Source organism: Saccopteryx bilineata, chromosome 7 (genome assembly GCF_036850765.1).
Source record: "Saccopteryx bilineata isolate mSacBil1 chromosome 7, mSacBil1_pri_phased_curated, whole genome shotgun sequence".
Classification (NCBI taxonomy): domain Eukaryota; kingdom Metazoa; phylum Chordata; class Mammalia; order Chiroptera; family Emballonuridae; genus Saccopteryx; species Saccopteryx bilineata.
In genome coordinates, this window is record NC_089496.1 from 112,210,618 (window position 1) to 112,235,295 (window position 24,678).

The 24,678-nt window shown below is 50.9% G+C and overlaps 1 protein-coding gene and 1 long non-coding RNA gene across 2 annotated transcripts in view; both read left to right on the top strand.

Annotated features, from left to right (window-relative positions):
• Nucleotides 1-480: 480 nt before the first annotated feature.
• Nucleotides 481-6,563, top strand: LOC136310131 (uncharacterized). The gene is made up of 2 exons (XR_010726514.1): nt 481-617; nt 4,977-6,563. It is a non-coding gene; the product is annotated as an uncharacterized lncRNA (long non-coding RNA).
• A 4,698-nt stretch (nt 6,564-11,261) lies between these two features.
• The window catches only part of GLRX3 (glutaredoxin 3), a 29,885-nt gene continuing 16,468 nt past the window's right edge, over nt 11,262-24,678 (top strand). Inside the window, exons 1-2 of the mRNA XM_066238289.1 lie at nt 11,262-11,427; nt 16,007-16,115. Coding sequence (XP_066094386.1) covers nt 11,330-11,427; nt 16,007-16,115 — 207 coding nt within the window. The 5' untranslated portion in view covers nt 11,262-11,329. The remainder of the gene's footprint in view (nt 11,428-16,006; nt 16,116-24,678) is intronic.

The following is a 24,678-nucleotide window of genomic DNA, read 5'->3' on the forward strand; positions in this document are numbered from 1 at the left end:
CCCCACGTGTCCCCGGGAGCCAATAGGAGGCGGGCCGCAGGACCGCGCGAGTCCTACAGGGCGAGCGCCGCAGGCAGGAGTAGCGGACGCCGGAACCCTCCGGCCGCGGGGCACGTCTGTCCTACAGGAGTCGCTGTCTTGCAAAGAGAGCCGCCTGTCTCTTCCCCGCTTGTCTCAGCGATTCTCTTCGCTGAAGCGGCCGCCCGCCAGGCTTCAAAGGACCTGCCCTTGAAGGGTCCCGCCACGCTTCGGCAACCGACCTCGGATCGGCTGGAGGAGCGCCCGCCTTCTCGCCCTGGTCATTGGCCGTTTTCCTGGCTGCTTGGCTGATAGGTGGCGCCTTGAGCCAATCAGCATGGGCGAGGCTGCGGCGTCTCTGGGAGTTGTAGTTTCCGTGAGGCGGCCTCACTTTTGGGCGGGAGCCTGTCTGGACGGTTGTGCGGCCACTCGGCGGCTGTCTCCAGGCTGGTATGGGCCGGCGCACGACTGGTGGTCCGGGGGCCCCAGGGGCGCCCCACTTCTCTGCAGGCTGAGGGCTGCGCTGCCAGGGCCCTCGGGCTTCGCCGAGTGGGCCTCCGGCTGTGCGCCTGGGGAGCAGAGGTGCCCAGACGACTGAGGTTAGTCAACTGTCCCTCTAAATGCACCTGCTGTGCATCGTGCTAGAGGAAAGGTGTTTGTGACACTTGTTAAAAATGGCAAGGCCAACATCCTCACTCGGGGGACCATCAGGACAGGTGTTCGAGTTTGCAGTAGGGAAAGAGACTGGGCTCAACTCTGACTTCAAGGGCAGGTGGGAATCTATGGCCTGTCTATCTAGTATGTTTACTTAAAATGCTTAATATCGTCAGCTTTTAAAAGCTTTAGAAAGTAATACAAAACATCTGTAAAATGATAGTTCAAGTGCTTGTTGCTTTAACGTTAAATTGATTAACCGTTGGAAGAAAACGGGAAACTTTCCTGACATTGGATTCTTGCATATGATGCCCAAAACAGTCAACAAAAGAGAACAATAGCTAAGTTAGATGATATAAAAACTTAAAACTTTCATTTATCAACGATAATATGCCAATGACCCATAAAACACAAAAGAAGATGTTCAACATCATGGATCTTAAGGAAATGCAAATTAAATCCACAGCGAGATACCAATGTGTACCCAATGAGAAGGCTGTATTAACAACAAAAAAGCGTTGATTAGGATGGGAAGAGCTCGGAACCCTGGTGCACCACAGGTGGGAATGTGACATGGTGCAGTCACTACTAAAAACAGTATAACTGTTCCTCAAAAGATTAATAGTGTGGTTTCGCAGTTCCGACTTTGAGTATACAGTCATTGAAAGCAGGGATTAGAACACCCATGTTCAAAACTGTACTATTCACAATAGCCAAGAGGTGGAAATGAGCTAGATGTCCATAAATGGATAAATGGATAAAACAAAATGTGTTTGATACATGCAGTGGAACATTGTTCAGTCTGAACAAGGAAGGAAATTCTGGCACCTGCTACATTGTGCTAAACAAAATACGCTGCTCACAAAAGAACAGATGCAATGGAATTCCACTATTTGAAGTACTAGAAGAGTCAAATTCATGGAGACAAGGGAATGTTGGTTTCCGGGGGGCTGACGTGCAGGGCATGGGGATTATTTGATTGGGACAGGGTTTCAGTTTAGTAGATGAAAAGAATATGGGCGTGATGGTTACACAAAAAGAATGCTAATGCCATTGAGCTGTATGCTAAAAAAAAAGGTTAAAATGGTCTATTTTATGTATGTTTCACCACAGTAAAGATGTTAACTGGGCCCTGGCCAGTTAGCTCAGTGGTAGAGCGTGTGGGAGTCCTGGGTTCGATTCCCGGCCAGGACACACAGGAGAAGCGCCCATCTGCTTCTCCACCCCTCCCCCTCTCCTTCCTCTCTGTCTCTCTTCCCCTCCTGCAGCCAGGGCTCCATTGGAGCAAAGTTGGCCTGGGCACTGAGGACAGCTCTGTGGCCTCTGCCTCAGGCACTAGAATGGCTCTGGTTGCAACAGAGCGACGCCCCAGATGGGCAGAGCATCGCCCCCTGATGGGCATGCCAGGTGGATCCCGGTTGGGCGCATGCGGGAGTCTGACTGCCTCCCCGTTTCCAACTTCAGAAAAAGACAAAAAAAAAAAAAAGATGTTAACTGTTAAAAGAACAGTTGTTTATCCATACACCACTTCTCGTCACCTTGCACCCTACCTTGAAGCGGCTCAGGAGGAAGGTGGCCCGAGGTCCAGTTCCCTTCAGGCTGGTGTCACTTCGTAGTCCCCGCCCCTTTTTGATAAAATTGGATTCTGCTAAGGGGCCCGCCACAAGGGGGCGCTCTCAGTTTTCAGTGCGATTGTGCAATGGTGAGCGGGTAGGCCAGGACGCAGCCCGGGCCCACTCACCGGGGACAGGTTGTCTACCCCAGGAGGGTCCGGATCTGGACAGTGTTCTGTCTCTTCAAAGTCAGCACGTGTTCATTTGCTGGGGGTCATGGTTTTATTCCAGTATCATTTTAGCTCAGGTTTTTTTGTTTTTGTTTTTGTTTTGGTACAACTTTGTAATATTTTCCTAGATGCCATCCTTATAATGATCTAGATGTACTTCATTAAGGAAAAAATAAAAACAGAAAGAAAAAATACCACTGCTTTTGAACTTTCTAAATATGATCTTTATGAGGAGACCTTTGTGATCTAAGCCAGTGCCCTAAACCAGTGGTCCCCAACCTTTTTTGGGCCACGGACTGGTTTAATGTCAGAAAATATGGTATTTTCACAGACCGGCCTTTAGGGTGGGACTGATAAATGTATCACGTGACTGAGACAAGCATCAAACGTGAGTCTTAGATGGATGTAACAGAGGGAATCTGGTCATTTTTCAAAAATAAAACATGGTTCAGACTTAAATATAAATAAAATGGAAATAATGTAAGTTATTTATTCTTTCTCTGCGGACCGGTACCAAATGGCCCACGGACCGGTAGTGGTCCGTGGCCCGGGGGTTAGGGACAACTGCCCTAAACTACTTCCTGATGTAAATGTGCTTTTCAGGGATTACCAAAAATAGATAATTATTTACTATGAACAGATGCTGACCAATGCCAATGAGAGATTTACCTGAGACTGGGCAATGTGTGTGCCCCTCTCTATCCATAATGTACCTGTAATCGTTTGCTCACTACATATGGAGGAAGGATGTTATCATCTGTCCCTGTGCATTATCTTCAGAGGTGCTGTAAATAAATAAAAATATTAATTGCACCTCATTTGAACTCACCCCTGCTTATCTCTCTGCTATGTTTAAGTGTCACACACACTGTACTCTCTGTGCTACATTGTTTCGACAATAGATTAAATTTTAGCATGTTTTATATTTCATCCTAAAATTTTTTTATTTGCAAGTGTATGGAGTCACATTGGTTGTGTTTGATAACCCACTTTTGGCATGTATTTTCTTGTAAATTATAGGGTATTTTGCCTCTCAGCTCTCACACCACAATGCGGTAAAACCCCCTGCACGTGGAAATATGATGGATGTCACATTAGTGTGTGGGTTACAAATAATAAGGATTATAAATGACTCACTAGGTATAGGAAATGGGGGAGACGTATTGGGATGAAGGTAAACAGCCTCCTCTCTTTATGCACAGCCCGAAGAAGGTACTGTGACAGATATATCACTGTTCACCTGGTTTTTATGTCTAAGGGGGTTTTATTAACCCCTTTTTATCAATCAAAATAAATTGATTGCCACTGAATGCAATATTTTCTATCTGAAATGATAAAACAAAAGCGAAGACACAGAAAACTCACGTATTATATCTCTTGGCAAGTAAGAGACAAACCCCCTCCAAGGAGACTGCTAAATAGTGTTAAAAGATTTTTATAGCCGTGCCCTAAAATAGGATGTTTCGTTTAAGAATAGAAGTGAGCCTTGGGACTGGTCTGCAATCCAGCTTTCTCCCTCAAGTGTTAGTGACCAGGTATTGCTGTTCTTTCCTATTCATGTCCCATCGTAAAAGGACAGATTTCTGTAGGGTAAATACATTTATGGCTAATAATTACTCAGTTCTGGTTAGGGAATGAGAGGAAGCCTCAGGAGAGAGGAAGCCCGGTGGCTGGAGTCCACTGACAAGTGCCTCCTGAGGGGAGGGGTCCAGCCACTTCTCACGGTGACACAGTGATGGCATTTGTGTAGGGAAGTAGAAAATAAACATTTCTTCTAAGTAGATGAGAGCATTTGCATTCCTTCGGGTCCTCTCCAGACTGGGAAGAAAGCCTGAGGGTTAGGGACAACAGGAATAACACCCAGCAGTTTAGAAGATGGGGCCACGCGGGGCTTTCCACGAGGAGGGGCTGAGGATGTGAGGGTAGCAGCCCCCCCCCTTGCTAAAGACCTCGTGGCGGGGGGAGGGGTCTTTGCCTGATCCCGTTCAGCCCTTAGGGCAGCCGCACCTGACTACTGACAGCCTGGTGCTGGACAGAGCCATGGGGTCCTGTCTGCAGATGTGCCAGATGTGGTATAACCCCCCTCCCTCAGGGCCACCATTTTAGTGTCCCGCACATCTGTCCCTTATCATAGGAAGGAGGCTTTCCTTTTCCCCTCTATTACCTGTTATTCATGTCTTAGTTCAGATCAGAACTGAAAAAGGAATGTATGTCGCTTTGAAAAATCCAAAGGTGATGTTGGCATCGAGCTATTTCTTCTGATCACAGTGAACGTATTTCACTGGAATGAGTGAGGAACAGATACTAACTTAAACGCAGGCTACTAATGGAGACACCAGCAAGTGTTGCTTTATCTGACAAGAGGACACAACCATGGAGTTTTAAACTTTAGTGACTTTATCGTGAGAACGTGAAATACTGCCCGTTTATTTTGTATACATCCTACGGAGCAGCAGGGCCTCCACAGCGTTGAAAAATCACCGCTTCGCATTTTTTCTCTCTCTTTTGTTTGGTTCTACAGGAAGGAATGTGAGTCAGCAATCATTCCACAGAAGATGTACCCCAGCCATCCCAGTCAGAGGGAGGCAGACCCTTTGGAGACCCTCTGAATTGGGAGTCCTTCCAGGATTTGAAGCAATCTAAACCCATTGCGTTGTTCTGGGTTATTTTATGGTCACCCCCTTCCTGCAGTGGGGGCAGTGGCTGACCCCAGACACAGGGGCCCCACCACTGACCAGGCAGGTACGGCCAGCATCCCATAGCCCAGGCGGGGCAGCTCTGGAAGTGGCTCAACGGTCCAGATTTCAGATGATTACAGAAAGTACTGGGTGTCCCTTTGTCCTGCACCTGAGGGACATGTCACTGCTTTCTGTCAGAGGGCAGAGACAGAGAAGGAACGTGAAGGGGTGGCACTTTTCCAGCAAGGTGGCAGGCACAGATATTGTGGTCATTGATTTAACTAGTCGAGCCGATTAGCTTTCTGGGTTGGGATGGTGTTTGCCAGGTCAGAGAGGACCAGGGCCTGACTCTGTCCTTGACCACAGCTTGGACCCCGGGACTCGGTGGTTTATCGCTGAGCTGTGTTTCTCAGGGGCCTGTGTGTGTGTGTTCTCGAAGTCCCAGAACTCTGTACTCAGAATTCCTTCCACAGGCCGGAAGGGCCAGCCCTGCTCATCCAGCTCACTGGACACTACAGATGCCCACTCCATGAGGTGACGTCTCCATGCAAAAGCAGCCTGCGAGTGCCCAGGTCGGCAGGACAGAGGGCCCGGGGGCTCAAACGAGGCAGCGTGCCTGGGGACCAGTGTCTGGAAGCTTCCTTGTTGAGATGGGACATTTTGGAGCCACACAGCCTCACGGAGCTCACCCGGTGACAATTTCTTCGCTTTCTTAAGAATTACTTCTGACCCTGACAAGCATTCTTGTTTGTGCCACCAAGGCAAGCTCATGGGGGTCCTTCATTTCTCAAATGGGAAACAAGATTTCCAAATAAGAGCAGAAAATTAACTCCCAAGTGGACTGGGACAGAGTGCACAGGGGCACACACACCAGGGTGTTCACGCAGCTGCAGGTGGACACCCCGAGTGGTGGTGAAGGCTGTCGATCCACAGAGACCCCGAGTCTGCACATGGGCAGACCGCACGGGGAGCTGGGGAACTGGCCCTTGGGGTCAAGGGCGCACGTGGAAGTGTGCGCGCCAGTGGCAACAAGCGGAGTCCCTCCTGCTCTGCCCCGCCCCATCCCGTCCGCGCCAGCACGTTCAGGCACCGTCCAGACTGTGGGAAACCGTCCAGGACCTCAAAGGCACATGCACCACCGCGAGAAGGGTGGGAGAAAGGGTTGAGAGGCTGGCAGGTCCGGGAGAAAGCACGGGCTTGCGCGGCTGAGCAGCGCCTCTCTGTGTAGGGACGGCACCAGCCTGTGTATAGTCTCAACCGTGTCCCCTCCAGGTTGAATAAAGGAAGCACTCAACAAAGGACGCTCCTTCCAGCCTGCGGAGGCGGCGGATGCCACCTACAGCCGGAATCCGGCTCTACAGCCGTACCTGCCGCCCAGGCTGGCTGGCTGGCTGGCTGGCCGGGAGAGAGAGGAAATGGGAATTTGCGAAGGGGATGAAAAACGGGGCAGTCTGCTCTCGAGGTCAAGTCCTCCCCGCCCCCGCTGAACTGTAAACAATTAGAAACACGTTTAAGAATCATTTTGACTGAAGATGTTCTGGAGCTTGCAGCCATTGGAATCAAGTCTGTGAACTACATTTATTAGAAATATATTTCTAGAGAGCGCCTTACGGGATGTGGTCGCATCTTTTTTTTTTTTCCTGTGTGTACAACCGCAACACCTTCAACCCAACACTAGATTAGGTCAGGGGTACCTGTTCACCCCGGTTGTTTTATCTTCTGAGAGGAAACCAGATGACTGTGACACCATCCGACAACACACCTCTGAAAAGAAATGAAATGTATTTTTATTGGCGGAGCCAAGATGAAGTATGTCTTGAAATCTGTTTTACAAATAACCTTGCACATAAATTGTCCATTCCTGCTTCAAGATCTTTTTTCATGTTTGAGAAGCTGTCAGAGGTCCCTAATAAACACGAGTCTTGTTTAGTTTTACTGGATACGTAATTCTTCTTTTCTTTGAAAATAATTATTTTTCAAGCAAGTGCAGCAAAAATACAACCAATAAAAATCTAGCTATGGCAGCATAAACAACCTTTATAGCCAGCATCTACATAGAGTCCTTCCAATAAAAGCGGTTCCTGGGAAGGAAGACGACACAGAATGGGCTGACTTGTGTCACGATTGAGTTCCAGGCTCCTAAGGGTTGGCAGAGGAACTGTCACAGCCCTTTTTGCCTCCCTGACCCTGGACCAGTCCGCAGTGGCCAGGGGGACTGTCGGAGCACCCCGACTGCCCACAGGCTAAGAAGAGCTGTTCGCTACGCTGGGCCCAGTCTCCAGTTTATTTCAACGTGGTCTGTGAGATGCCCTTCCCAACACCCATTTGCAGAGCCATCCAAGCTGATGGAGAGTGGGGTGAAAGTTCCTGGAGGGCTCCTGAGGGCAGGATACAGACCATCTACCTCTTGGTCCCCCCAGTGAGGGAGGTGCCCGGGTTGGTGGCAGGGCTGGGGTACGGGGGTGGTCTTTGGAGGGTCTTGTCCAGAGATAATGCTCTGGGCTTTGGTCAACCCATGGGTGCTCCCCGGTGAGGTGACGTTGTTTGGACCCTTCTCAGCCAGGTGCCCAGTGGTGGTCACTGTGCCCCTAGGCCCAAGTCGTAGCCCCCAGAGCCACCTTTGCGAAATCCATGGGGCGCGGGGCACTCCTGGTGTCCCCAGCCGGGAGGGACCCTTCCTAGGGAGCCCTGTTAGGTTCCCAGCAGCGTGCAGGTGCTCGGTTATGCTTTTTATAGTAGCTCTAGAGATGTTATCGCAGCTTGAGAACAGAAATTAAAATATGTATCCTTCAGGTGCAAATCTACTGTACTTACAGTTTTACTGTTTCTCTGCAGGGGGGCTCCATTAATCTTCTAACAGTGAAATTCCTAAGGAAATTAATTCCCTCCAGTTGGGGTTGCTCTCAACTGGTCTTTGGGGGCGGAGTAATTGGAATTTAAGAGTCTCTCTTAAAAGAAAGGAAACATTGGCCACTTTACCCGAATAACAACACTTTCCAGTGCCACGCTTTGCCCATTAAATGTGCTGAGTCCTTCCCATACCCCTGTAGCTTTCAGCGCCTTGGGGTGGGGTTTACAAAGACTCCCCCCACCTGCTGGGAATTCAATGCCAAGTCCTCATCTGCCCTGCCATCATTCCTCTCCACTCTGGGTCAGTGTGCCCACCTAGAACCCAGCCCTGTGCCCTGCCACAGAAGGACATCTGGTTGGCAACAGGAATGACAGATTCTTCATCAGGAGGGTGTGGCTACAATACTTCCTTGCCTTTTAGGAGCAGGGTTAGCTGTCTTTACCAAAAGAATAATCAATCATATATCCACACGCCTCTTTAAAATGAGGTCAATTCACAGACAGAGACACAGGCAGCCCCCCTGGGCTGTCAGGGTGGTGGCCCCTGCAGCCCAGTTTTGAGTTTCGCTCTCTGGGGCCAGGACCACAGCACCCTGGGAAAACCTATGTCTGGTCCTTCTCAGGACTGTGCTGCTGTCTGGGGAAAGCTCTTCCTGCTTCCTGACCAAGAGGGCCCTGGGAGCCCAGGACCAGCCCCTGCCCCAGGGCACTCAAGAGGAAATGCCACTGGGTTCCCTCACCCCAAAGAGGGACTAGGATGTGGCCAAACCATAGCATGGAGTCGGCAGAACACCAGTGCCTGGGAGGAACCCACGTCGGAGACAAGGCTGGACTCAGCCCAGGTGCCCTCCTTTGCTGTGCGTTTCAACCTTCAAGCATGAACAAGCCTAAGGGAAAGCCAAGTCCAGATTCTCTCACAGGCCAACCAGGTCGGTGTAATGACGAGTTTCTCCCTCTGGACCCAAACAGACTAGAGACAGCACTGGGTTCTCCAGTGTATCAACAGCACGTGGGAAGGGGGCAGAGCCCCAGAAGAGCTTGAGGCCTCAAGGGGAGGCTCTGGGATGAGTCTGGGTGCTGGCCGTTCCCCACTGTGGGCCTAGGCGGTTTCATTGGCTACAAAGTGGGGGTGTGGCAATGGTTTTGCTTTTTCTTTTTACATGTCAGCTGGAGGAAGCAGTGATGATAAACACAGCCATGGGTATGTGAGGGCTCCGGAAGGCTGAAATGCACTGTACGACCATATATATCTCCCTATACACCTGTAACTCAGATGTGAGAGGCCCCGGAAGTGACCGGGCCTGAAGGGAGTATTCTCTGTTGCCTGACTCAGAGCATTTCAAAGCTCAGAGGTCATCTGCTGACCTCAGCCTGTTGATGCTGATCCTGGAGGCAGGACTGGAAATCTGGAGATTCCCTAGCTTGGAGAAGTAGCCAGTAGGCTCTGTAGTTGGGGTGTGCTGCTCTCAACAAGTTCCAATTACAGAAAAAAATCAGGATTTTTTTTTAAATAGTTCTATTAGAGAGGTGATTACTATGGTTTTTTGTTTTGAAAAAAGATTCCAATAGCACATCGCCCTGGTCCATTACAATTCCATTATTTTTAAAATTACAAAGCCAGCCCCTTCTCTTTGAAAAAATGCAAATGACAGTAAGCCATGCAAAATGTATAAAAGGAAGTTTCTCCCTTTAAAACTCCCCTATTAACCTGGGATGTTGAGGTCCCAGGTTTGAAACCCTGAGGTTGCCAGCTTGAGCGTGGGCTCACCACTTTGAAAGTGGGGTTACCGGCTTGAGTGTGGGATCATCAACATGATCCCATGGTCGCTGGCTTGAGTGAGGGGTCACTGGCTTGCATACTGACACTCCGACCATCTGCCCACCTTTTCCAGATCTCCCATTTCCCCAGGATTCATGTGTGTGTGTGTGTGTGTGTGTGTACTTCTGTGCAATTTTATCATGTGTTTAGGTGTGTGTATCTACCAACACAGCCAGGATACAACTTCGGCATCGCTCTCCTGTTGCATTTTAAATGCTGCAATTTACCGTTTTCAGTAACATCTATTCCTCCGGGTGAGGCACACATGTAATGGCTCCTAAAGGCCACTTTCAGTCACTGGGGCAGTGCAGCCAAGAGAAAACAGAGTGAGCTGCAAATGAGTCACCTACAGAACTAAAAATTTCTAGGAACCCCCTTAAAAGGTAAAGAGATGTAAACTTAACAGGACATTTCACAAAACCTAAAGTATTACCATCTTAATATGCACTCAACATAACCATTATTAATGGCATATATTACATTTTTTAAAATTAAGTCTTTTTTTTAATTTGTATTTTTCTGAAGTTGGAAACGGGGAGGCAGTTTAAGTCTTTTGAAACGCCACGCGCCCGCTTGCCCACCAGCTGCGCCTAGTGGGCAGGAATGGGGCACCTTCGCAGGCACCCGGACTGACGCGGTTCCTGCCCTTGGGGACGGGGCCGGAGGAGACATGCACGTGGTGGAAGCGGGGGTCCGGATGCTCCAGCATCACGGGCTGGCTCCGCTCACGGGCTGGCTCTCAAAGCGGAGCCAGCCCCCAGGGCTGTCCAGGAGGAGCGCTCTGGTCCCGGGCGCGAGCATGGCTCCAGGGAGATGGGAGCTCCAGGGGAAGGGGAAGCGGCGTTTCGGGGGGCAAACCGGTGTGGGTCGGGGACCGCCCCCAGGAGACGCCCCCTCCGCAGAGCAGATGAGAGGGGCTGGCCTGGAACTCTCCCTGGGGGCGGAGGACACTCGCGGCAGGGACGCGAGGACGCGGGCGGGAGAGAGCGTGGGGCGCACGGGAGGAAGGCGAGCGGCGTCACCTGGAGTCATCACCGGGCGGGGCGGGGGTCACAGGGCCGGCGGAGCCCGAGCCCAGGCTGTGCTGCTCCGAGGGCGCGGGGCACGCGGGCGGTCTACGCCCGGACACGCGGAGACCCACGTCCGCAGCCCCGGGTCGGCGCGGAGGTTCCGAGACGCGCATCCTCCCTTTCCCTGACCTCCCACCTGCGCCCCGCCGTGGTGTAATGTCACGTCCAGTTAAGGTTTCGGCTGTTGTACAAGTATGTGCAAGCTCACGTCACTTGCACGCCCATCACGCACACGCACGCCTCCTCCCGCTGCGAGCGCCGTAGGGAGTGTGTGGAGCCCCTAGTCAGGACCCCGAGGGTCGCGAGCCCAGCGCGGCCGGAAACCCCGCCCCCGGTAGGCCGATCGCGGCCGGCGCCTGCGCACACCGGGGCCGGGCCGGGGCTTCCGCGCGCAGCCGCCGTAGCCTCCCCCCGTCGGCCGGCCCACGCTCGATTGCTCCTGTCTGGCGGCGGCAGCATGGCGGCGGGGGCGGCCGGGGCGGCCGGGGCGGCGGCGGCGGTGCTGGAGGTCGGCTCAGCCCCGCAGTTTGAGGAGCTGCTGCGCCTCAGAGCCAAGTGAGCGGGGCGGCGGGCGGCAGGGATGAGGGGCGCGGCGGGCGCTGTTCGGGCCCGGGCTCCCGGCGCTGGCGGAGGAGCGGGGCCCGACCCAGCCCCGGGCCCGGCCCGCCGGTGCTTCCCGAGCCCAGTGCCGACCTTCCCGCCCGGACCCGGACCGCGGGCGCGGCGAGGCGGTGACCGAGCGCGCGGGGGGCGTGGGTTGGGGCCGGAGGGCCTGCTGCGATCAGCGCGGTGGCAGCGGCACGTGCGGGTCACCCTTCGGGAGGACACCGGCCGGGCCGCCCACGGGCGCGTCGGAGTCCCGCGGGGACCCGGGCTTGCAGTGCGCACGCCGCGGTTTCCGGCCCCGGCCTGGTGGGGCTAGTCGGGCCGTCCCCCTGCCCCCTTTCCCCCCGGGGCTGGGGGTTCCCGCGGCGAGCCCGGCGGGCGACCTGAGAGGGGCCCCCAGCTCAGCCCCCGGCCGCGCCCGGTCAGCCGCGGGCGAGGTGCATCGTTCAGCTGTGAGCTGATGGGTCGGAACCGGGCCCGCCTGCGTCGGGGTTGGAGGTCAGGTGCGGTGGTGCGGACAAAGTGGCGCTGACCCGGCCTGGCGCGCGGGGCGCTCGGCCCGTGTCCCCCGCTGTGCCCGTGCCCGCGCCCGCGTGGGGCGCACCGGCCAGAAACGCTGTGCACCCACCCGAGTGCAGCGGGACTTCGCCCCGAGACAGGCGAGCCGCTGTGGGGAGCGGGGCGAGTTCCCGTCTTACTTGGAGTGGGCCGAGCTTTCTGGAGGTGATGACGTTCCAAAGTGTCACCCTTAACCCCCCTTTGGGCATATGCCAGGTTGACCCGGAAGATTGTTAAAAGGGGGTGCGGGGGGAAGGAGGGGAAAGGACGTTTGCTCATTGACGAGGAATGGGTTCTGCTTCACCCCACGCAGCATCCCGTTCTACAGCAGCGCAGCGATGGAGTACAGGGCGGCCTCTTACAGGAGCAGGGCTCTGTGCACCTGCCGGGATGAGTGGACTTTTGTCACTTACAACATGGTTTTTGCTTTTTGTTTCACATTTTTGTTTTTGTGTTTTGTTTTCTAAACACAAAAGTCGTTAGACTATCCCCGTCGGTAAAAGTTGAAATGTATTCCGTATACCATTTGAACGTATTCTTGCCACTGGTCTACCTGCAGTGACTGAGGAAACAGTGTCTCTTTTGCCCCATGATAGTGCTGGTGGGCTCATGGGACATGATGGCTGGCCCCTGGGGAAGGCACAGATCTCTGCAGCTTTTTGTGAAAGTGAAAGCATTTAAAAATATTATATAGCATCTGTTCATGTCATCATTTAAACCCACTTCCCAAATTTCCACTTCTGTTCAGTTTTAAAATTTCATACAAATTGAAGAACATTTTTTTTTTTTTTTTTGGTTTAAATCATCTAGTCACATGGTATCCTATTTATATGTTGTTGGAACCTCCGTTGGTCTGTGCATTAGGGATATTAATACCCATTTGCAAAGTAATTAAGGTTTTGCTCATTTGTAAAATAATTTAACCCGATAGTGTTTAATAACGGTAGCTATTCTCTGCAGCTGAGTCACTAGGAGCAGAATACCTGTAATGATAGAGAAACAGCCATTTATTGAGTGCTACTGTTTCAAATCACAGTAGTCAGGATTTGAACCTCTTCTTAGTCCTTTCTTTTTTACTTGGCAGTTCATACTTTTACAAAGTTTGGTAACCTTTTTTTTTTTTTTCCTTAAGTGAGAAGCAGAAGGCAGAGAGACAGGCTCTTGTCTACTGGGATCCACCCAGCAAGCCCCCAGTGGGGTGATGCTCTGCCCATCTGGAGCCGTTGTTTCATTCCTTGGCAACCGAGCTATTTTAATGCCTGAGGCCAGGCCATGGAGCTACCCTCAGCACAGGGGTGGGGGTGGGCTGAGGGCGGCAACTTGCTCCAGTTGAGCCATGGCTGTAGGAGGGGGAGATAGAAGGGAGAGGGGGAGGGGTGGAGAAGCATATGGGCGCTTCTCCTGTGTGCCCTGACCGGGAATCGAAGCCAGGATTTCCACATGCCAGGCCGACGCTCTACTGCTGATCCAGCTGGTCAGGGCCACCTATTTTAATTTTTAAAAAATGTAATCATATCCCATACCATTACTAAGATTTGACATAATTTTTGTGGCTTTATAATATTTTATTATATGACTCTTAAAAACTATTGTTGGACTAGTTATTTTTAGTTATTTGCTATATAAATTAATGACGAAGTATTCATATATATATATATATATATAAACCTTTGTCTCTTTAATTTTGTTCTTAGGGTAGACACTTAAAAATGTATAAGAAATTTCTGAAAGGTTCCCGTTTAATTTTAATGAGGATATTTCACTGGCTTTTTTTTTTCATTGACCATTATGATGTTAAAAATCTTCTTTCAATCTGGTAAGAAGTTGGTGTATTACCATAATGAAATGCTTAGCTCTTAATTGTTAGGTGTGATGAATTTCAACAATTGTATGCGCACAAGTCAGCGCCATTTAGAACGAGATGGGGAACCCCAGAAAGTTTGCAGGCCCTCTCCAGTAACCCTCACCACTGATCTGCTCTCTGTCAGGGCAGACTCGCTTTTCCTGCTCTTGGCCTTGATGTGAGTGGAGCCATGTACTCCTGGCCTCTGTCTGTCCTGCTTTGCTCCTATGTTTTTGAGATTCATCCATATTGTAGCATCTCTCTACAGTTGGTTCTTTCTTTCGTTGCTGAGTAATAGTTCATTTACAAGGTCTCCAATTTGGGGATAACTTGTTATTTCCAGGATTTGACTTTTATGTGCAAGGCTGCCGTGAACATTGTTGCATAGATTCTGTGGGGGCTCGCTTCCTGTCTCACCGTGCCTTAGGTCTTGGGGTCCCCGTGTGTCTTCTGCAGAGACTCTGCGAGATGAGGCTGGCCGAGGCAGAGGTTCACGTGGAAGGGTTTTGAGGTGACAGAGATCACTTCTGGCTTGCCCCCCAGCAGCTGCGAGGAAGATGGAAATGCAGCCTCGCTGTCTGCCTGGAGGAAGAGGAGGCAGTGCTAGAGGAAGGACCCACCCTGGCTTGGACCCTGCAGCCACCTACTGCCACACTGCTGCTTCCCAGCTCTGTAGATACAAACGAGCAGATTTCTAGCATCTTCCCCATCAGTTCAGTCCCTCGCACACTGCAGTGTGTGGCTTGCCCTGCCACCCCTGGACTCGCTCCCCAGGGCTGCTTGTCCTTTCCTGCTGGGTTGGCTGGCTGTCACTGTCTTCTGGACTTCTTTGAGGCCCTCTAGCCGTGCTATAGCCCTGGGCCTCCGATGGTCCCCTGCCTGGGCTCCTTTTTCCCTGTCTCCTGTGACTCGTGGAGGAGCCTCAGAGCTCTGACCTCGGCCTCTCTCCTGCTTGCTGCCTGGGTGAGCCTGTGTCAGCACTTTCTCAGTTCCCAGATCTGTGGGTCAAGTGCAGGCTTCTTTCCTGAGCTCCAGCCCCTGAGCCTCCCTTTCCTCTCTGGTTGGCAGCTCTGTGCTACGATTTGTGTCTGGTGCCACCACTGGCCATCCCTCACTGAGCCAGAACTCAGAGTCAGCTCTCCGCTGTGCTCTGTCACCAGATCCTGCCTCTCCCACCACCGCTGAAACTCCAGCACCTCCCTCCACTCCCGCTCCCGCTCCCGCTCTCCCGGCCTGGGTGGCAGGCCCTGTGCTCACCTGCTTTACTTCAATTCACCCTTTTGTTTTTCTCGGTTCTTCTTTCCATGCAACCTCTTTAAAACGTGTTCTTCCTGATTTTTCAGTTTTTTGTGGGTTTTTTTTCCTTTTTTTTTTGGTTAGGGGAATTGATTGAATTGGAAGTTAGAATTCTATAAAACTAGAGTTTTTGAGTTCGATATGAGAGGATAGACTTAAGATACCTTTGCCAAGATAATTTTATGTGAAAGTAGTTGATATATACAGAAATTCCTAAGAATTTTACCAACAGTTTATTAATCCTCGGTTCTGTCTGTTTATACTGTCAATGTTTAGAAAGTATTTTATAGCATAACATTAAGAGTATGTCTTTGTAAAAAAGCAGTTCAACTTTTTTCATGTCTTCTGCTTTGTGTGCTTTCATTTTCAACATTTTATTCTCGTTTCTATGGTTATGATTATGCTCATCCATCACAGTACCATGTTAAAAAAGTAAATGCTAACGTTAATAGCGATCACGCTTCTACAGTCATTTCTCACGAACATTATGCCTCAGCTACAGAAATCCGGTCTATGTGTGTCCTAAGCAGAAAATATAGTTGAGCTACATGACTTAGTTGAGATGGATGACTATATAGAACCACTTTATGCGAACTAATTATTGACTCAAGAAATAATCACTAACTTGGAAATTGACCTAAAAGATTTCCAAGACCTTGCAAGTCCTTATATTTCAGCCTGTGTTTAAATCAACAAAATTCTAGCAGAACGCAAAGAATCCAGGCAGTTCTCATAAAGGGTTTTTTGGTGATCGAATTTAATCTCTTATCAGTATTTGCTTATTTTTAAAGATGCCGTAATTTTTTCAAGTTGTATCTTGCTTATTTACAGGTCCCTCCTTGTGGTCCACTTTTGGACGCCATGGGCTCCACAGTGTGCTCAGATGAACGACGTCATGGCAGAACTGGCCAAAGAACACCCTCAAGTTTCCTTTGTGAAGGTGCGTCCTCTGTGTCACGTCTTTTTGGAGTTGACATTCACTTACACGAGAGAGGAGTGGTGTTGAATTCTTCATTTATAATTGATGTTGGGATCTGTTATTTTTGTAGTAGACTATTCTTATAAACCTTAAAATAGTGTTGCATTTCTTAAGTTCCCAGGTAGTGTAAAACTCACCACACGGTGCCTGTCACGTGCATGGGGGCAGACAGGAGCAGTCCAGAGCAGGTGGGCCACAGGCTGCTGGAGTAATTATGAGTTTGGTTAGGAAAATATCGGCAGATGTATTTCATTGAAAAGCCAGCTGTGATGTGGAAAAGTGACTGAGGAGAGGCGTGTGAAGTGTTAGGAAGCAGGGGACTAGGGAGAAGTTGCTGTCTGGGATTGGACAAACCGACAGGAGAAACTGAAGGCATTTCTGACTTGCTCAGGAACCAGAGGAAAAAAACGCAGACAGTCTCCCTGGCATCCTGTGTCTGGGCTGCTGGGCTGCGTTTCACACGATGTATAATATATTGTGTCTTGTGGGCGGGTGAGGACTGGGAAGTGATCGTTGTGGCTCGCTGGGCTGAGCACGTTAATGTTACCATTCAGGACTTAGGACTGGTTTAGGCAACAAGTCCAGAATGTGAGCTGAGTCTTAGAAATTAACCTTTGGGAAGGGAGGTGCACCCTGTGTTCACAAGCCTGGGTCCTTCCAACTTAAAACAAATAAAAAAACCAAGGCCTTAGTTTTAAAACCAGCATGTATAAGATCGTAAGACATGTTGGCAAATATACCTGTGTATAGCGTTAAGAGTGATGTCAGTCGTGTTTGAATACCTTGTTTTCCGTAAACTGGGAACAGTTTGGACAGGCTGCGCCTTTGTGCAGCGGGGACAGTTTGGACAGGCTGCGCCTTGTGCAGCGGGGACAGTTTGGACAGGCTGCGCCTTGTGCAGCGGGGACAGTTTGGACAGGCTGCGCCTTGTGCAGCGGGGACAGTTTGGACAGGCTGCGCCTTGTGCAGCGGGGACAGTTTGGACAGGCTGCGCCTTGTGCAGCGGGGACAGTTTGGACAGGCTGCGCCTTGTGCAGCGGGGACAGTTTGGACAGGCTGCGCCTTGTGCAGCGGGGACAGTTTGGACAGGCTGCGCCTTGTGCAGCGGGGACAGTTTGGACAGGCTGCGCCTTGTGCAGCGGGGACAGTTTGGACAGGCTGCGCCTTGTGCAGCGGGGACAGTTTGGACAGGCTGCCGCCTTGTGCAGCGGGTGTGGTTTCCAGAGGGGGTCTGGGCAGGTGAGTGTGCTCTCAACAGGTGTTGCCGGTCGGTGGCTCAGAAATCAAAACCGAGCAGGCTCACTGGGCTCTTTCCTGTCGGGCCTGTTGTCCCCATTAGGACCTGCTCCTATTAATTTTGTATGAGTTTATGCAGATAGAGCAAGTATGAGTATAATGGCTAGCTTTTTAAAAGTTAAGATCTTATTTAAAATTCCAGGGAAATGTACAATGTAACCTTAGAATGTAACCCTAAAATGTCCAATATAAATAATAGAAGGGAACATTAAAACTGCATGTTTGGTCAGTGATAAAAGATAATGACTACAAGTGAAATGAATGATTAAACATTTCAATCATAAGATTAATCAAGAGGATGGTAATTGTTGTAAGTCTGCTTTTATATGGATAATGTTACTGGTTTAGGTAACACATTGTTCCTGGCTGCCGCCTGAATGACTTATTGAAAGTGCTATAGGATTACTTCTCACATTGGTACCAAACTTGGCAGTGAGACTCGAAGTTGTTAAAGTGCTTAAGTGTCTGAGCAAGCCAAGGTTGGGAGCCCTTGCCTGTTGGAGATACCTGAACCGCCTGCATCTGCCCTTCATGGGGAGGGAGGCGGTGTAGATGGGACGTTTGTCCAGGTGTGCTTGCTTTCTGGGTGTCCACTCCGGGGCATAGTTTTTCTTTCACTGGGCTGGACATCAGGGAGGGCAGAGGCAGTTTTTAAGGAGTGTGCAAGGTGGGTTGTTGGAAAGGCTGCAGTTGCTGGACCATCCAGATCAAGTGAGAAGTGAAGGATTCGAGGAGATCTGGCGTTTCCTAGGAAGAGAGGCAGAGATTCATCTTAAAACAGCTCTTTCTCATTATTGAGAGCTTTTTGAAACTTCTGGGCTATGGAAATGATGCTCTGCTACTGTGTTGTTTTTTGTTTTTGTTTTTTTCTGTATTTTTCTGAAGCCAGAAACGGGGAGAGACAGTCAGACAGACTCCCGCATGCGCCCGACCGGGATCCACCCGGCACACCCACCAGGGGGCGATGCTGTGCCCCTCCGAGGCATCGCTCTGTTGCGACCAGAGCCACTCTAGTGCCTGGGGCAGAGGCCGAGGAGCCATCCCCAGCGCCTGGGCCATCTTTGCTCCAATGGAGCCTCGGCTGCTGGAGGGGAAGAGAGAGACAGAGAGGAAGGAGAGGGGGAGGGGTGGAGAAGCAGATGGGCGCTTCTCCTGTGTGCCCTGGCCGGGAATCGAACCCGGGACTTCTGCACGCCAGGCTGATGCTCTACCACTGAGCCAACCGGCCAGGGCCTGCTACTGTGTTTTTTCATTAGATTTCTTCTTTATTGTGACTGCAGTAGTTTGGCATTTTTAACTCGTGGAGTAGAGAGATTAGTCCATTCTGTGACTTAGATTTACAGAAGCCTTATGTGGGTGATGTCAAACTTGACGTGTTACATAGTTTGATGGTTAAGTTTTGGGACCATCAACAACTTACCCTGTAGGTGACGGAAGACTAATATCTGAGAAGAGGTGGCCTGCATTGTTGGTCTGGGTGATTTGCGCTCGTCAGAAGAGATTGCTCACAGGCAGGGTACAGCCTCGGGCCTGCGTGCCCTCCTGTCCCAGACTGGTGGTGGTGTGGGGCTTTCTGGTGCCGGGTGTGCGGGGGGCGTCGGCTCACCTGCACCACCCACCAGCTCTCAGTGGACCGGGGTCCTCACCTCCCAGGCGTTGAGGTGATACCTGAGTTATTCCTGTTGCTAAGTCGCTTAGAAACCTTACATTTGTTCAGATTAAAATGAAATTAATTAAAGTGGTAAGTGCCTTTGGTTTTCAAATAAATTTGTAAAGTTGGTTTGTTTGCACTAACTGAAACGGGAATACACATTTATCATTTAATCAATTGTTTGGTAGAATCTTTCAAGATAGAGTGTCCAGGAGAGGAGAGAGAAAACTTGTACCAGGATTCTTGGGTGACGAACAAATTGGGGTCCCCTAGTCGTATATGAGGTCCCAATCAAATCCTTTTTTTATAGGAGTGTCAGTTTTGAAATTTCACTTTTGATTTTATTAATTTTATTTTTAAAAATAAAAATTGCATATACTTAAGTTGTACAGCATGTTGATTTAAATCCAGTCCATTTTGTATGAAATTGTTCCTGTGCACTCTTTTGTGCCCTCTCCCGTTTTCTTCCCTCTTTTTTTTTGGTCTCTGAACTTAGTCTATTTCATGAGTTGGACTCTTAGGGAATATCTTATATTTTTGTCATTGGTTATTTAATTTCTGTTTCGATCGGCTCCTTGACTGGAGGGTGGATGCCTGAGGCAGGAGCCTTCATGTACCATTTTTAATCACAGTCTTTGTGCAGGTGGCTCCCGCCTCCAGAGCCAGGGCCCCCTCCATGCCCCCCCCCCCCAGCTGCCCTCCGGGGCTGCGGTTGCTCAGTTCGCAGTGTAGTGCACTTGGGTGCAGAAATCCTCACAGACTCAGCAGCCACCTGGCTGGTGAGATCTCACGCTGTCCAGTCTCACTCCGCATTCCTCTTGTCGCAGCTGCTGGGCTGTGTCCATCGTACCTCCAGACCCAAGGGAGGGGTACAGGAGGAGTTACTTATGTAAATCTGTGTTTTTTGATTTTGTTACGGAAGTAGGAATATTTACAGCTTGACTTAGTCTTAAGCTGTAGCTCCCATGGTTTGGTTTCTGAAGGCGTGCGCAGCCAGCGCAGGTCATTTCCGAGCTTAAGTGGTTTCATTTCAAACATCTGTGCGGTTGTGGGTGTGAGGAGACAGCGTAGGGCAGTCTCAGGCTCACCGGCCAGCCATGCAGCTAGGACCAGCCGGCCCGCTGGAGTCCTGTTCTTCAGTGTCAGGGACAGTCACCAGCTTATTTAGCCTCGTAGGACTTACTTTAGCTCCAGATATGCCTCTCAGATAATTCTAGAATTGTTCAATCTTAAATATCTTAAAAATATCCTAATTTCTATCTATGCTGTCTTGGTAATGAAAACAATGCAGTTAACTTAGCTTATTAGCTGTTACTGCAATACGTTTAGTAAAAGTCTTTAAAAAGTTACCAAAAATGTTAATATAAGTACCTGTTTTGAAATTTATATTTGATTATGTGATAAAGAAGGAATTTCATTTTCCTTTTCTGTCACATGTCACAGGTAGAAAGGCGTCTCTCTGAGTGAGCATAGGTTGAAGTGTCCCTGCTCCCCCTTGGGGCCTTGTGCCACCACAGGCATGTGCTTATTCGGTTCCTGGCTCAGGCACAGTGACCACTATTCATTCAGTATTCTGTGAGACGAACTTACTGGACGCTGAGAGGCCGCGTGCCGTGCTGACCACGGGGTGTCCGGGGCGCTGGACGGGTGCAGACACAGCAGGGACACGACCATGCTGTTCAGGCAGCTCTGAGTGCCGCCAAGAGTCAAGGGGCCGGCTGTGCAGGCTGGGGACTCAGGAGGGGTGCTTCAGTGAGCGGCTGGAACGGCTGCAGAGGGAAGCAGACAGTCATTGGACGAGCGGCAGGAGGCCCGGAGCCCGTGGGTGAGCAGGTGTGGACGGTCAGAGGGCAGGCCCGGCCGTGGGGCTCACAGGGGGCCGAGGGAGAGGGCAGATGTGCAGCTGGAGGTGGGTGGGGCCAGGCGGCCTCATGGGCACTGGTGGAGGTTGAGCTGTGTTCTGAGTGCAGGGTAAAGGACAGTCAGTCCCCTAGGTCGGTGACTCTGGCTGCTTGTGGAGAGTGGCTCCCAGGGCCCGAGGGTGCAGACTGGAAGCACTGCAGGGAGGAGGTGCCTCACTAGGCTGGGCCAGGCGCCCTGGACATGAGCAGGGAGAGAGCATCAAATGACGTCATAGTCTGAGTCAGCGTATATTTTGGTGGGGGACCCAGATGACCTATGGACGGTTTGGGTGTCAGGGTGAGGGAACTGGCCTCATCGAGGTTGTCTCCTCCTTAATTTGAGCATTGGAGGGATTCAAGAATGAAGACCAGACCAAGTGGGAGACGGCTGTGAGCCATCTGAGTGCAGCCCAGGCGTGCGGCCATGAGGGTGGGGTCTGGCCTGGACGCAGCTGGGCTCTGTTGCCGTGTCACAGGGGGTTACTCTGAGCTCTGAGGTCAGAGGAGACCCCTGTAGGGGAGTGAGTGGAGAAGTAGGCTCAGAACCAAGTCCTGGGACATGGAACCATGGAGCCGTTGGCCAGAGGTGCAGGAAGAAGCCGGAAGTGAGTCTGAGAGTTAGAGAGGGGGAAGCGTGGAGAGCCATGTGAAGGACATCGCCACGAGGTGAGTGTGGTTATGCTTATTGAGCGAACTGGAAGGTCAGTACAATGAGTGGATGAGGAACCGCTGGGCTTGGTGAGATGGTGGTGTGGCCCTGGAGCAGACTGCCTCCCTCCACATCACCAGTGTTGTCATCCTGGCCAGGCAGCCTCCCCGGCATCTTCAGGGTCCGGCTCTTCTATCAGAAGGGTGTAAGGACAGCACCTGTTGTTGTCAGGGTTAAATGAGTCAGTACACACAATGTGCTAGAGCCCTGTCTGGCCTGGATGAAACCCTTGCTGTTGGCCACCAGCACCAGGGGCCCGTGGCGACCCCGGCACACTGAAGTAGACTGCAGAGAGAGTGCCCTCCCTCCGGACTTGCCTCGTTGCAGGCACACCTCCCTTCTCCGCAGACGCACGGCACTCTGGGAAGGATTCAGGTTTGGGAGTCCCAGCACAGGAAGCCCATGGCAGTCTGGGTTCCATTCTGGAAGTGTGCATCCCTGGCTGGTCCTGAAGTCATGTGTACATTCTGTCTTTGAAATGTAACCTTTCTCTTTGGTAGTTATTGTAGAACAGGTTCACCAGAGTGGGAACAGCACAGGCTTGGTACTCAGACTAAGCGGGTTTGTTTCTCAGCTCGGCTGCTTAGAGCTGTGTCTTTGGTTTGGTCTCTGCACTGGGCCGCCTGGAGGTTGAGGCGGTGTGCTGCACCCCGTTCCAGCTTGTAAGTGGACCGGCCTGCTTAGGTCCAGGGACTGCCATGGTTTGGCACAGAGCAGGCCTTCCGTGAAAGATATCTGCTAGCCATCAAAGAGATCTTTGGTCCCTTCTGAGTGCAGATCACTTTAAATATTTATATACTTATTTTCTGTTGTCATTGTTATAACTCATGTTTTACATTCAACAAAACCATGTCCAGGGAGTTTTAGTGCCGCAGAGGTTTCTGGGCCTGAGAAGCTCTTGCCGTGTGGAGAGCGGCTGTGCCTCTGTGGGTGCGCTGGCCGTGCTTGCCGTGTGGAGAGCGGCTGTGCCTCTGGGTGCGCTGGCCGTGCTTGCCGTGTGGAGAGCGGCTGTGCCTCTGGGTGCGCTGGCCGTGCTTGCCGTGTGGAGAGCGGCTGTGCCTCTGGGTGCGCTGGCCGTGCTTGCCGTGTGGAGAGCGGCTGTGCCTCTGGGTGCGCTGGCCGTGCTTGCCGTGTGGAGAGCGGCTGTGCCTCTGTGGGTGCGCTGGCCGTGCTTGCCGTGTGGAGAGCGGCTGTGCCTCTGTGGGTGCGCTGGCCGTGCTTGCCGTGTGGAGAGCGGCTGTGCCTCTGGGTGCGCTGGCCGTGCTTGCCGTGTGGAGAGCGGCTGTGCCTCTGTGGGTGCGCTGGCCGTGCGCAGGGGGCTGTCTGTCTGTCACCACGGCCTTTGTCTTGCTGAGATTGGTGTCTGGGAGCTCACAGACGGGAGGCGTGTAGTGACCCTTGTGGCCTCAGCAGGAATGTCAGCACACACATTTGCTTCCCAGAAGAGTGGTCAGTGGGGGAAGCCAGCTGGGATTGGGCAGGGGTGTGAGAAGCATGCAGGAACTTTGAACTTGTTTTTATTAGCGAGGGTGCTGTGCTTCATTTTGTTCTGGGTTAAGACTACATAATCTTGTTTCTACTGAGTGTAGCCCTTTTTTGGGTTGGCATTACTTCTCTGTTAGAATCCAGTTACTAGTGAGCCTCGCCCAGTGCCCAGGGTGCGGTGGGCACTCTGTAAACCGCTGTTGGAAGACAGAAGGCAGTGGACTGCCCGTCACCTTGCGGCTCCTCTCTGGTCTGATGGGAGTTGTGCAGAGGGGGGTGGCCCAGGCGTGTCCGCAGCCTGGACTCTGTCCCCAGCGCTGCCTCCGTTGCTCCTCCTCTGCTGTCCTGTCACCACCATTGGACAGTGGATGCTGATTTCAAGTGGATCTAATTTTTCACATAAATACATTTAAAAATGAAAAAAATTAAAAATATTGTTTCAAAGGGGTGTTCTAGAGAGTAAAGAGTTAAGTCAGAAGAGCACCGAGAATTCGGGAGCCAGAGGAACCCAGGCAGAGACAAGTGCTCGGTGGCTGCTGTTGTCTCGGGTCCTTTGGGCAGAGGCGGGCGGTGACGGCGTGGCTCGAGCTAAAAGTAGCGCTTGAAGCCCAGAGGAAATTGTCTACTCTTGGAAAAATAGAAGATATGCATTTTAAAAACTTTAACAATATAATGCATTGGTAAATTTTATTTCCTACAGGTATAATATGAAAACAGATTTTTATTGTTTTTAAAAAGCTGGTATTACATTGGTGGTTCTGTGAGGGATGGATACAGCATCTCGGTGTTTGTCAGAGTACACTGCCCATCAGGGCCTACATAAACAGCGTAGCGTGATTGTCCTCCCTCCTCAGCGGACACTGTTCCATGTCTCCCGTCCATTTGTCAGATGCCACACCGCGTCTTGTTGAGGGTTGGCACACAGCACGCTCATCTCACACGCACTCACAGGTGCAGAGACCAGAGCGAGAGACTGAGCACGGCGTCTGCGTGTCCAGCAGCCTTGCAGGAGTTAAAAGTAAAATTCATCAGACATCAATAGTTTATTGAAGAAATACTCCTTTTTGCTTCATAATTTGCAGAAGGCTGCAGCTGTCAGTCATGATGTACTGCCTCTTGAAATTAGTCAATAGAGCAAACAGCAAGAATTGCTGTGGGCAGAAAATCAGCACTGTAATCATGACATAACTGGGGTCAGTGATTTATGGATTTCAATATAGTAGTAGCTGCATATGATTGAAAATTTACTAGGTCACTAGTGCACCAAAAATTTTATTCGCAGCCTCCAGGCATCTTTTGAAATGTGCAACAAAGTAAAAACCTCTGAACCTGTTTTGACACGGCAGACTCAGTGGATGACATGCCAGCCCAGTGAGCCTCATTTAAATGTAAATGTGTCATAAACTTCATACCACACTCTTTAGAACTACTTGAAGGGATAATGCATGTGAAACTGATTTACATAATGAAGTCGTGAAAAAG